At 38.5% G+C, this 12,297-nt stretch overlaps 1 protein-coding gene across 1 annotated transcript in view; it reads right to left on the bottom strand.

Annotated features, from left to right (window-relative positions):
* The window catches only part of ACOXL (acyl-CoA oxidase like), a 1,233,832-nt gene that overhangs the window by 303,651 nt on the left and 917,884 nt on the right, over positions 1 to 12,297 (bottom strand). The window contains exon 16 of the mRNA XM_053712602.1: positions 7,718 to 7,788. Within this exon, the coding sequence (XP_053568577.1) occupies positions 7,718 to 7,788 (71 nt within the window). The remainder of the gene's footprint in view (positions 1 to 7,717; positions 7,789 to 12,297) is intronic.

The raw sequence follows: 12,297 nt of genomic DNA, 5'->3' as shown, positions 1-12,297 counted from the left end.
ATGCCCCGCGGTCTAAGGACCGCCAAAGCGACCCCAGAACCTCCATAAAGATTCTTGGGGCTGTAGATACCCCAAAGGAAAGAGCTACAAACTGGTAATGCCTGTCTAGAAAGGCAAACCTGAAAAACGATGGTGATCTTTATGCATCACAATGTGAGGATAAGCATCCTTCAAATCCATTGTAGTCCTCTATTGACTCTCCTGGATCATAGTTAAGATGGTACGAATAGTTTCCATCTTAAATGACGGAATTCTGAGGAATTTGTTTAAGATCTTTAGATCCAAAATAGGTCTGAAGGTTCCCTCTCCTTGGGAACCACAAACAGATTTGAGTAAAAACTCTGTCCCTGTTCCTCTCTTGGAACTGGATGGATCTCGTACACAATGTAAGAATGCCTCCTTCTTTATCTGGTTTGCAGATAATTGTGAAAGGCGAAATCTCCCCTTTTTTTGGGGGGGAATCTTTGAAATCCAGAAGATATCTCTGGGATATAAATTCCAATGCCTAGGGATCCTGGGCATCTCTTGTCCACGCCTGGGCAAAGAATGAAAGTCTGCCCCCTATAGGATCCGTTACCGGATAGGGGTCCGTTCCTTCATGCTGCCTTAGAGGCAGCAGCAGGCTCCTTGGCCTGCTTATCTTTGTTCCAGGTCCGATTGTCTCCAGACCGCCTTGGACTGAGCAAAAATTCCCTCTTGTTTTGCCTTAGAGGAAGAGGATGCCACACCTGCCCTGAAGTTTTTAAAAGGTACGAAAATTAGACTTTTTTTTTTTTTTTTTGCCCTTGATTTAGACCTATCCTGAGGAAGGGCATGACCTTTTCCTCCAGTGATATAAGCAATAATCTCCTTCAAACCAGGCCCGAATAGGGTCTGCCCCTTGAAGGGAAGTTAAGTAGCTTATTTATTAAAGTCACGACAGCTGACCATGATATAAGCCATAGCGCTCTGCGCGCCAGTATAGTAAAAAACAGAATTCTTAGCCGTTAGTCTAGTCAAATGAACAAGGCATCAGAAAACAAAGGAATTGGCTAGCATAAGCTTGTCAAATATATTCATCCAATGGAGTCGCTTAACTGTAAAGCCTCATCAAGAGACTCAACCCAGAATGCCGCAGCAGCAGTGACAGAAGCAATGTATGCAAGGGGCTGCAGGATAAAACCCTGTTGAATAAACATTTTTTATCCATTGGATCTAAAAAGCACAACTGTCCCCGTCAGAGGTAGTGGTACGCTTAGCTAGAGTAGAAACTCTTCTCTCCACCTTAGGAACTGTCTGCCAGAAGTCCCGTGTGGTGGTAACTATTAGAAAACATTCTTCTAAAAAATAGGAGGGGAAGAGAACGGCACACCTGGTCTATCCCATTCCTTATTAAAAAATTTTTTTAGTAAACCTCTTTAGGTATTGGAAAAACATCAGTACACACCGGCACTGCATATTATTTATCCAGTCTACACAATTTCTCTGGCCCTGCGATTGTACACATTCATTCAGAGCAGCCAAAGCCTCCCTGAGCAACAAGTGGAGGTTCTCAAGCATAAATTTTAAATGTAGAAATATCAGAATCAGGTTAAATCATCTTCCCTGAGTCAAAAAAAAAAAATCACCCACAGACTAAGCATATTGTGAGGTAGTATCATACATGGTTCTTAAAGCGTCTGTATGCTCTGTATCTACCCCCAGAGCTAACTGCTTTCCTTTAATTTCAGGTAGTCTGACTAATACTGCTGCCAGAATATTATTCACCACCTTTGCCATGTCTTGTAAAATAAACGCTATGGGCGCCCTTGATGTACTTGGCGCCATTTGAGCGTGAGTCCCTGAAGCGGGAGTCGAAGGGTCTGACACGTGGGGAGAGTTAGTCGGCATAACTTTCCCCTCGACAGAATCCCCTGGTAAAGAAACGCTATGGGTGCCCTTGATGTACTTGGCGCCATTTGAGCGTGAGTCCCTAAAGCGGGAGTCAAAAGGTCTGACACGTGGGGAGAGTTAGTCGGCATAACTACCCCCACGACAGAATCCTCTGGTGATAATGTTTTTAAAGACAAAAAATGATCTTTATTGTTTAACATGAAATCAGTAACATCTGGTACACATTCTAAGATGGGGTTCCACCATGGCTTTAAAACATAATGAACACAGAGCTTCCTCTATGTCAGACATGTTAGAACAGACTAATAATGAGACTAGTAAGCTTGGAAAACACTTTAAATCAAGTTAACAAGCAAATATATAAAACGTTACTGTGCCTTTAAGAGAAACAAATTTTGCCAAAATTTGAAATAACAGTGAAAAAAGGCAGTTAAACTAACAAAATTTTTACAGTGTATGTAACAAGTTAGCAGAGCATTGCACCCACTTGCAAATGGATGATTAACCCCTTAATACAAAAAACAGATTAACAAAACGAAAAATATGTTTTAAACAGTCATAACAGCTCCTACTTTTGAAGCCCTTTTGAGCCCTTCAGAGATGTCCTATAGCATGCAGGGGACTGCTGAGGGAAGCTGAATGTCACTGTTTGTAATTTTAACTGCACCAACTGTAACTTTTATACTATAACAGTGGAAAGCCTCAGGAAACTGTTTCTATGCAAAATTTAAGCCAGCCATGTGGAAAAAACTTACGCCCCAATAAGTTTTATCACCAAACATATGTTAAAAAACGATTAAACATGCCAGCAAACGTTTTAAAACACATTTTTACAAGAGTATGTATCTCTATTAATAAGCCTGATACCAGTCGCTATCGCTGCATTTAAGGCTTTACTTACATTACTTCGGTATCAGCAGTATTTTCTTAGTCAATTCCATTCCTAGAAAAATATTTTACTGCACATACCTTATCTGCAGGAAAACCTGCACGCCATTCCCCCTCTGAAGTACCTCACTCCTCAGAATGTGTGAGAACAGCAAATGGATCTTAGTTACGTCTGCTAAGATCATAGAAAAAACGCAGGCAGATTCTTCTTCCAAATACTGCCTGAGATAAACAGCACACTCCGGTGCCATTTAAAAATAACAAACTTTTGATTGAAGAATAAACTAAGTAGAAAGCACCACAGACTCTCACAACCTCCTATCTATGTTGAGGTTTGCAAGAGAATGACTGAATATGGCAGTTAGGGGAGGAGCTATATAGCAGCTTTGCTGTGGGTGGACTCTTGCAGCTTCCTGTTGGGAAGGAGAATATATTCCATAAGTAATGGATGATCCATGGACTGGATACACTTAACAAGAGAAATATGGCCATATTGTGTGACTAAGATCCCAATTTTAAAATATGAGCTTAGGTGATTTTTTGCAATATTTAAAATGTTTTAATAATATAGAAGTGGATGTGTGGCAATATTCTATTGTGTATATATTTTTCATATATATGAAAAAGTAGAATGGACAAGTGCTGTTGCAAGAACCTAAGAGGTATCACTAAACATTAAACATTAACCATATATTATGAACAGATATATAAATAATTATAGTTGAATCTAGAACACAAATAAAATGACATAAAAAATGAAAAGCCTTTGTAGAGAATAAAGTCTTTCGAATTTATGTGAAAATATATTTCTATAATGTGCCAGAAAGTTGTAGATCAGATGATCCATTTCAGAACAAGTAGATAAAGTGACTACTTACAGGACTTAACCTGGAGGTGCGTTGCTACATGTAAGTGTGCATATTCCCTGGATACACATATATTTATACAAACTGTACTGTGCTATGTTGGCTCTATATCCTCCCCTTTAGGAACCAGGAGGACCTCACTGGTTAAGAAGTACTACAGAATTATCTCTGCGTCTGTTCAGTTTGCTGGGCAACTGTGAGGTTCCAGTCTGCTTCCTTGCACTTTTTGGTGCTATTCGTTTGTCCCTTGGAATTGTGGTATTAGGCCATTGGGCGCCTCTGTGTTTCTTTTTTCAGACCATCTGTTATCATCAGGATTTTGACCCCCCTACGACAGAGAGCTGACCTTTGCAATTATCTGGAGCTATTGTGACTTACAGGATATCATTTAGTTATTGGACATTTATTGTGTTTCCAGTCACAAGGTTTTATATATATATATATTTTCTCTCTCTGGTACTCTGCTGTTTAGTTTTAGAGTGTTGTTGTATACATTATTATTGTTCTTATTACATTGTGTTACATTTGTTTTGATTGAGAGTGCCCCCTTGAGGATTGGTGTGCTTCCACACACCATATCTATATATTTTGTACTTACAGGACTTGACCTCAATCTGTATGAGGTAAGTAAATGCAATTTTTGGAGTCACCTGGTCTAAGTACTCTTTTACTTTATAATATTCAATTTGATGTATTTTTATGCCACTTATGTTTTTAAGTACTATTTTTAATTGTTAATGCATTTTATCAAGGCGTTTTTGCCTATATCAATCGTACCCACCTCCAACTGTATAGGAGAAAAAAATCACAGCTTCCCACGCTGTTTAGAGGACGTTTTATTTCAACTGTATGTGTCTGCCTTTGCATACCTTATAATACTGAGGACTTTGAACGTGAGCATATATAGTTGGGGCTCCGTCAGTGGTGGCTCATGGGTTATTCAAATGGGGGTTCACTATATATATATATATATATATATATATATATCATAACCAAAAAAAAAAAATGTTTATCCTTATATCTGGTAACTTTATTTATTGGGAGTCACCATCATTCTCCATGTAACCACACTGCTTCAACTACATAGCTCAACTATAATAAAATATAATGTATTTCACTAAAATTAAACGTATTCCTATATTTCTTACATCACACCATCACAGCACTGCACTGTACCCCACTAAACATAAAAGCTATGAAAGCACAAACACATACTTTTCATTATACAAGAGTGGAATAATAATTATTAACTTTATATTTTCTGCATTGGTCGTTTAAAGCAATGATGCATTAACTGCTCCCCTGCCTCCTCGACTCTTACCCGTCCATCACATCCAGGTTCAGGTAATCAGCTCCGCTCTGAAGCATTCACTCGTTCGCTCACACTCTGCACCACCAAGGCAGGATAGGTTGCTGTTTAGGATGGACGGTCCGATCTTGGAGCCAGACGACATGATGAAAATTCAATGGGCACAGAATGCAACCACCTAACACATGCTCACAGTTCCAAACTTCTGAGTGAACGCCGGGAAACGGAGTCCAAGAGGTGTGTATACGCTCCGAGATAAAAGAGAAAATAACTACATTTCCCAGTATGCTCCCGTGATGGGGGAACGACACAGAGCATGATGGGTGTGATGTTTAGCACCACTCACTGGCTCACTAACACAGGCTGAACTGTGCGATTAAGCCAGTATAGGGATGGGTTGGAGGGTGGGAGTGGCATCTCAGCTTCTGCATGAGGCAGCTAATGACACAGGCATGTAGGCTCTGCCGCACATGCGGTTAAATAAAGAAAAAAAAATATTTTACAACAAAAAACAGTTTTGATTTCACTTTTTTTGGGGTATAAATTAAATATAATTTTTCCAATAGGGGGCTATTGGAAAAAATATATTTTCTTCAGAATTTTTTTCTTCTTCTTCTTTTTACTGGGGGTTCACGTGCGGGTGTGCACACAAGGAGGAGCCTCCACTGGGCTCCGTGAAGGGCTTTTAGCATATTTGTGAATAAAACAGGGTTGCACTATTATTGTGTTTCTGCTTTTTATTCTATACCCCCACTATACCTGGAGGGAAGTTTCTAGACCTACACCAAACTACAGGAAGCACTGAAGATAGAGACCTGCATTCTCTATACGATTCTGGTGGCGGATATTGTTTCTTTGCAGAACTCGAGACTACCCTGTACAGCATTGACTTACCTCATATTGATTGAGGTTAAGTTTTGTAAGTATTTTTTATATATTCATTCCCCTGAATCGGTTCACTATTATGGTGTTTTTGCTTGCTTTTCATTAAAACTACATGAGAAGGAGAAGTTTCTGGATTGGAAAGAGACTCCAAAAATTTAGATGGTACCCATTGATGAACAGTACACTGATCTGAAGGTGGTTAATGACTACAGAGAAAACCCCTCATCCACATCTGGTCACCAGAAATTTGGGAATTGCATTTACTTACCTCATACAGATTGAGGTTAAGTCCTGTAAGTAGTCACTTTATCTGCTTGTTCTGAAACAGATCATCTGATCTACAACTTTCTGGCACATTATAGAAATATATTTTCACATAAATTTGAAAGACTTTATTCTCTACAGAGACTTTTCATTTTTTATGTCATTTTATTTGTGTTCTAGATTTAACTAAATTCATTTATATATCTGTTCACAATATATGGTTAATGTTTAGTGATATCTCTTAGGTTCTTGCAACAGCACTTGTCCATTCTACTTTTTCTTATCTATTTAGGGACCCTCAGTGAAATTGGGTATTCCACTAAGTTAAAGCATAGGACGCAGCGGCAGTTGCTCTTACCTTGGGATAGATATCCTTTCTTGTGAATCTCCTCATCACTATATAGCACATATTTAGGTTTTTTGTTTGACTTTGTGTATGACAGCATTTAATTTAATCTCTGGCTCCACAGCGCCTAATCTGCCCTCCTTGGTCTTATATATATATATATATATATATATATATATATATATATATATATATATATATATATAATGTATATGTATGTATGTATGTCTATTATTAAATATTATATATTTAATAATAAATAAATAATACATAATAAATATTATTTTCTAACACCCGAGATTTCATATCTTTTAGCCCTTTTAACTTTTGCGTGCAATATTTTTTTAAGTCATTTTTATTAGATAGTGTTATTATAAGTGTAAATGTACTTTGTAATGTGTTTTTGAGGTGTTTTGTGCAACTTTTATGTTTTTTACCAGAGTTCTGAAGTTGCGGTAATCATTTTACTGTAAATCGCGATTGTGCTCAATCGATTGCGTTTACTTTCATCTCATAATACAAGCTGTAAGCCCAACAAGCACAAACCCTCGTGATAAAACCCTTATCGCTCGGGCGTAAACTTTTGCGCTCCATTCGTAATCTAGCCCTTATTCGGTACCCCTCACCTAATCTCTGTATTGTTTGCACTTCGGATTTATACCTATTACAGACTGAAGATCCCACTTAGGAAACCGGAATTGGCAAGAGACTGCCGAGAGAGACAGACTCAGAGCTGGGTGATCTAGATGCCGGATGCAGTGGTGATCTATATGAAAGCTGCAGGCAAGTGACACACACGTTGAGGTGAATATCAATTAAACGCTGAGTTGTAATTCCCGAGCAATAGATGTGACGCATGCAGTGAACATCAGTCGGCAGAACAGTAAGAAAGCCGCAAGTGGCAGGTATGATGCATTATCAACAACGCCAAGCCGGGGGATGAAACATGGGAGTGAGATGTCTCATAAGTCACATAACTTTAGTAGCGGCATAAAAAAAAAGTGTAGATGGGGGAATTACACTAGATCGGGCTGTACCCACTGCCGCTTGGGTAATGTTGGATTTCTGACTTTAACAGTAATATATATACATATATACATACATAAATTATATTTTGATATCCCTTTAAAACACAGAAATACGAGTCTAGTGTTTGTGCATATCTGCTTGGGTTTTGTACATAACATAAAGCAAGATGTGCTATTTATTGAGAGTTAGTATGAGCATGATTTTTTAAATTTAATATAAACAATCCTAATAGTAACAAAAAAGGAAATGCCAATATACCTCCATTAACAAAGCCTGGTCTTCCGGCACTGGGCACGACTCCACTGCTAGTGAGAACTGCTCCAGGGTCACTAGGAAAAATAAATATTGTTGCATTAATATTTGAAGACTGATTGCAACATATAATTGTCTTGTTAATGTTAATAAAAATGGGAAAAGGACATTAATATAAATAAAAACATTAACCTAAAATTATATAGATTCAGTTTTTTATTTCATCATTGTTTGAAGATGCTTTAAACATAAAACCCAAAACTTGTTCTTTCATGATACAATTTATGTGTATTATTAAATTTGCTTAATTCTCTTGCTACACTTTGTTGAAGGAGCAGAAATACTACTAGGATCTAGCTTAACATATTAGATGAGCCAATGACAAGAGACTTATATGTGCAGCCACCAATCAGCAACGAGTAGTGCATTGCTGCTCCTGAACCTACCTAGCGGTGCTTTTCAACACAGGATACCAAGAGAACAATTCAAATTTGAAGACAAAAGTAAATGTAAACTTGTTTAAGGGCTCCATGTACAAAGCACTTGAGCGTGTAATGATACATGCGGCAACGGATCTTGTTCACCTGCTGCCCTATGACGCAAATTTTTAAATCGCATTGTTTATCGAAACCATGAAAGTTTAATTTTGATTTTGCTATCACTTTACATTTGAAAATACACCATAAAGGAAATTGTGTACATTTTTAAAGGGATATTTACTTCTATTACATTTCTTTTTAATTCTGTTACCTGAATCATGGGGCTTTATATCGGAATAATGAAAGTTAAGTTTGTCTAGCATCTCCCTTTAAGATAAGAGTAGCATTTTGTTTATTAATGACTTTTACTAGGCTGAAATCTGAATACCAGGGAATAGTATGATGTCATATACTTGTTTGATTTTAAATGCAAAAACATTTTGATTACGAATTCCTAATTAGCTCTGAACAAGAAATGACTGTTTTATTAGGATAATACGACCCCTCTTAAAGTTGGATTTGTTGGGTAACATACGATCTCTATATTGTATTGTATTTATTTTGTAATTAATGGGCCAGTTTACTGACATCAGCCAAATAGTTAATGGGATGTAATATTTTATAAAAGTAAACAAGAATTACATAACAATAAAATATGAAGTAATGAAGTTTATGTTTTTGACCTTACAATTTTTCCCAAGAGCATACAGAGGTGCAGTGTTCCCTCTAAGGCCATATTTTGTGAGCCCAGCAGTGAAACAGTTAATAAGGTAATCATACCTTGCTGTCTGCATTGTGTAGTGTTTGCTATCTGCATGGTGGGGTTCACTTATTAACTGTTTAACTGCTGGGCCGCTCATACAATCTGGCCTTAGAGGGAACGCTGGTTATGCGGGAAACCCTCAGAGAAGAGCTGAGCAAATACTAGCAAGGAGTACGCTCACTGCCAGTCTGAAGCATTTATGTAAAATAACCCTATACATTTCTAGTTGCTAAGAGCGCAAGCACTATCTGAAGTGAAAGAAAAGGGCACCCGCCACATGTGAATTCTTAGCCTCTGTAAACACGGACTAGCTTTTACTGAGCTCACACTTTTGTGACATCAAAGGCATCGTGCATGTGAAGTATCCTACCACGGACTTAGCCAGTGCTAGAAAGCCAACTCCTTTGAAAGTAATACATTTACATCTGTATAGAAACATTTTGCAGGGGTTGTGAAAAATAAAGTAAAATCTGCTGATTAAAAAAAAAAAAAACACAAATAAGGAAACGGATATTTTAACTTGAAGGCACACTATTATGATTAATGGTTGAGATCATTTCATAAAAAAAAAAAAATGAGCAAACTGTCCCTTTAAGTTAAACTGTAATCTGCACCTTTATGGGTTTCTCATTTAGGGTGTTATATCGAAAACTCCAAGACATTGAAAATTTCAAGATTATTATCAAGTTTTAATATATTTTTTTATTCAAATAAATAGTCCTCTATGCATAGAGGTTATTTTGGCTTTTATCAAGGACTGTGAGTGTGTTTTGTTATATCTATTCTGACTGTGGATCTGATACCTGTTTGCCTGTGTGAGCTAGCTGGTGGGCTCATATTATCCCAGCTGGTGTGACTTGCACTGCAATATAGTGCGCCACTTTTGTGAGTATAATCATTGGAGGGTCTCTGGGATTGTTCTCTATGTTGTAAAGATTGCATGCACTATTGGAGCACCCTTCCCCCTCCCTCTTTGTATATTCATTCATAGTAACCTTGGATACATCCACTATACGAAGTGAGCCAGCTGGTGGGCTCTGATCTATCTATCTATCAAGCCTGCCTGACTTGTCTTGCCAAATAGTGGGCCATTTTTGTATCATTCTGAGTGATATTGTGATACTATGGTTTAAAATTTGTTGTGATCCTCTGCACCATTGGAGCGCCTTTTTCTGCCTTTCCATATTTGCAGAAAACTCCAAGAGTATGTCACTTCCGGTGAATCCATACATCTGATTGGTTGTGCATCTTGTCCCTCACGGAGACACGGGCCAATCAGATGGGACTGTAATGCCCCCCTTGTAAACCTCATTCCTCAAGGTTTACTTGGGGTGGATGCCAGAGGATCGGCGGTGCGCCCCCCAGACAGAGGCAAAAAATGAAAGTTACCGGAAGTGACGTCATCTTGGAGTTTTCGATTTTTTGGAGTTTTCGACAGAACCAGGGCCCAATGCTAAAAAAGGTCTCTGGGCAGATGAGTTTCTATAACAATGCTTGCCAGTCCTATTTCCCTGGTGGAATTATCTAAAGCCACTTTTTACCCTGAAAACAAGGTGTCTCTCTAACGGACGTATACTGCATTTTCGTATGGAAGGAGATGCATACATTACAAAAGTACACAATGAAAATCATAATTTAAAAATCATACAAAATGAATAATTTAACCATTGACACAAAAATATGCAAGGAAAATTTGTATTGTAAGGTGAATCAAAAATCATAACTAAATTAACCCCTTAATGACCGGACCATTTTTCAATTTTCTTACCCTTAATGACAATGGCTATTTTTACATTTCTGCAGTGTTTGTGTTTAGCTGTAATTTTCCTCTTACTCATTTACTGTACCCACACATATTATATACCGTTTTTCTCGCCATTAAATGGACTTTCTAAGGATACCATTATTTTCATCATATCTTATAATTTCCTATAAAAAAAAATATAAAATATGAGGAAAAAATTGAAAAAAACACACTTTTTCTAACTTTGACCCCCAAAATCTGTTACACATCTACAATCACCAAAAAACACCCATGCTAAATAGTTTCTAAATTTTGTCCTGAGTTTAGAAATACCCAATGTTTACATGTTCTTTACTTTTTTTGCAAGTTATAGGGCCATAAATACAAGTAGCACTTTGCTATTTCCAAACAACTTTTTTTCAAAATTAGCGCTAGTTACATTGGAACCCTGATATCTGTCAGGAATACCTGAATATCCCTTGACATGTATATATTTTTTTTTAGAAGACAACCCAAAGTATTGATCTAGGCCCATTTTGGTATATTTCATGCCACCATTTCACCGCCAAATGTCATCAAATAAAAAAAAAGTTCACTTTTTCACAAATTTTGTCACAAACTTTAGGTTTCCCACTGAAATTATTTACAAACAGCTTCTGCAATTAAGGCACAAATGGTTGTAAATGCTTCTTTGGGATCCCCTTTGTTCAGAAATAGCAGACTTATATGGCTTTGTGGTTGCTTTTTGGTAAGTAGAAGGCCGCTAAATGCTGCTGCGCACCACACGTAAATTATGCCCAGCAGTTAAGGGGTTAAATTAGGTAGCTTGTAGGGAGCTTGCAGGGTTAATTTTAGCTTTAGGGTAGAGATCAGCCTCCCACCTGACACATCCCACCCCCTGATCCCTCCCAAACAGTTCTCTTCCCTCCCCCACCCCACAATTGTCCCCGCCATCTTAAGTACTGGCAGAAAGTCTGCCAGTACTAAATAAAAGGAGTTTTTATTTTTTTTAATAAAAAAAAAAAAATGTTTTAGCTGTGATGGACTCCTGCCTTAGCCCCAACCTCCATGATCCCCCCCCCCCCAGCAATCTAACCCTCTCCCCTACCTAATTGCCGCCATCTTGGGTACTGGCAGCTGTCTGCCAGTACCCAATTTGCCCCCCAAAAAAGTGTTTTTAATTATTTTTTATTACTAATTTATTTTTTTCTGTAGTGTAGCAGCCCCCCCCCAATACCCCAACCCCCTCCCCCTCCCAGATCCTCATATATATATATTTCCCCCCCTCTTCCCACTCATTGGTGTCAGTGTGGGTAGGTGATCGCGGGCGTGCATGCGCGCCCCCGCACGCTCCCGGCACCCGGCGTGCACATTGCACTAACAGGAGCCGGATGCCGGGTAGCGATGGGCCGCCCACCCGCCTCCCAGTTGCGCTCCCACCCACCAACGAACCGGCCGCATCGCTACCGGTGCAGAGAGGGCCACAGAGTGGCTCTCTCTGCATCGGATGCTTTCTAAGGGTATTGCAGGATGCCTCAATATCGAGGCATCACTGCAATACCCTGAGAGCTGCTGGAAGCGATTGCGATCGCTTCCAGCA

This window comes from Bombina bombina, chromosome 4 (assembly GCF_027579735.1).
Source record: "Bombina bombina isolate aBomBom1 chromosome 4, aBomBom1.pri, whole genome shotgun sequence".
Classification (NCBI taxonomy): Eukaryota; Metazoa; Chordata; class Amphibia; order Anura; family Bombinatoridae; genus Bombina; species Bombina bombina.
Note: the sequence above shows the minus strand (reverse complement) of the source record. Positions and strands in the feature narration are given on the sequence as shown.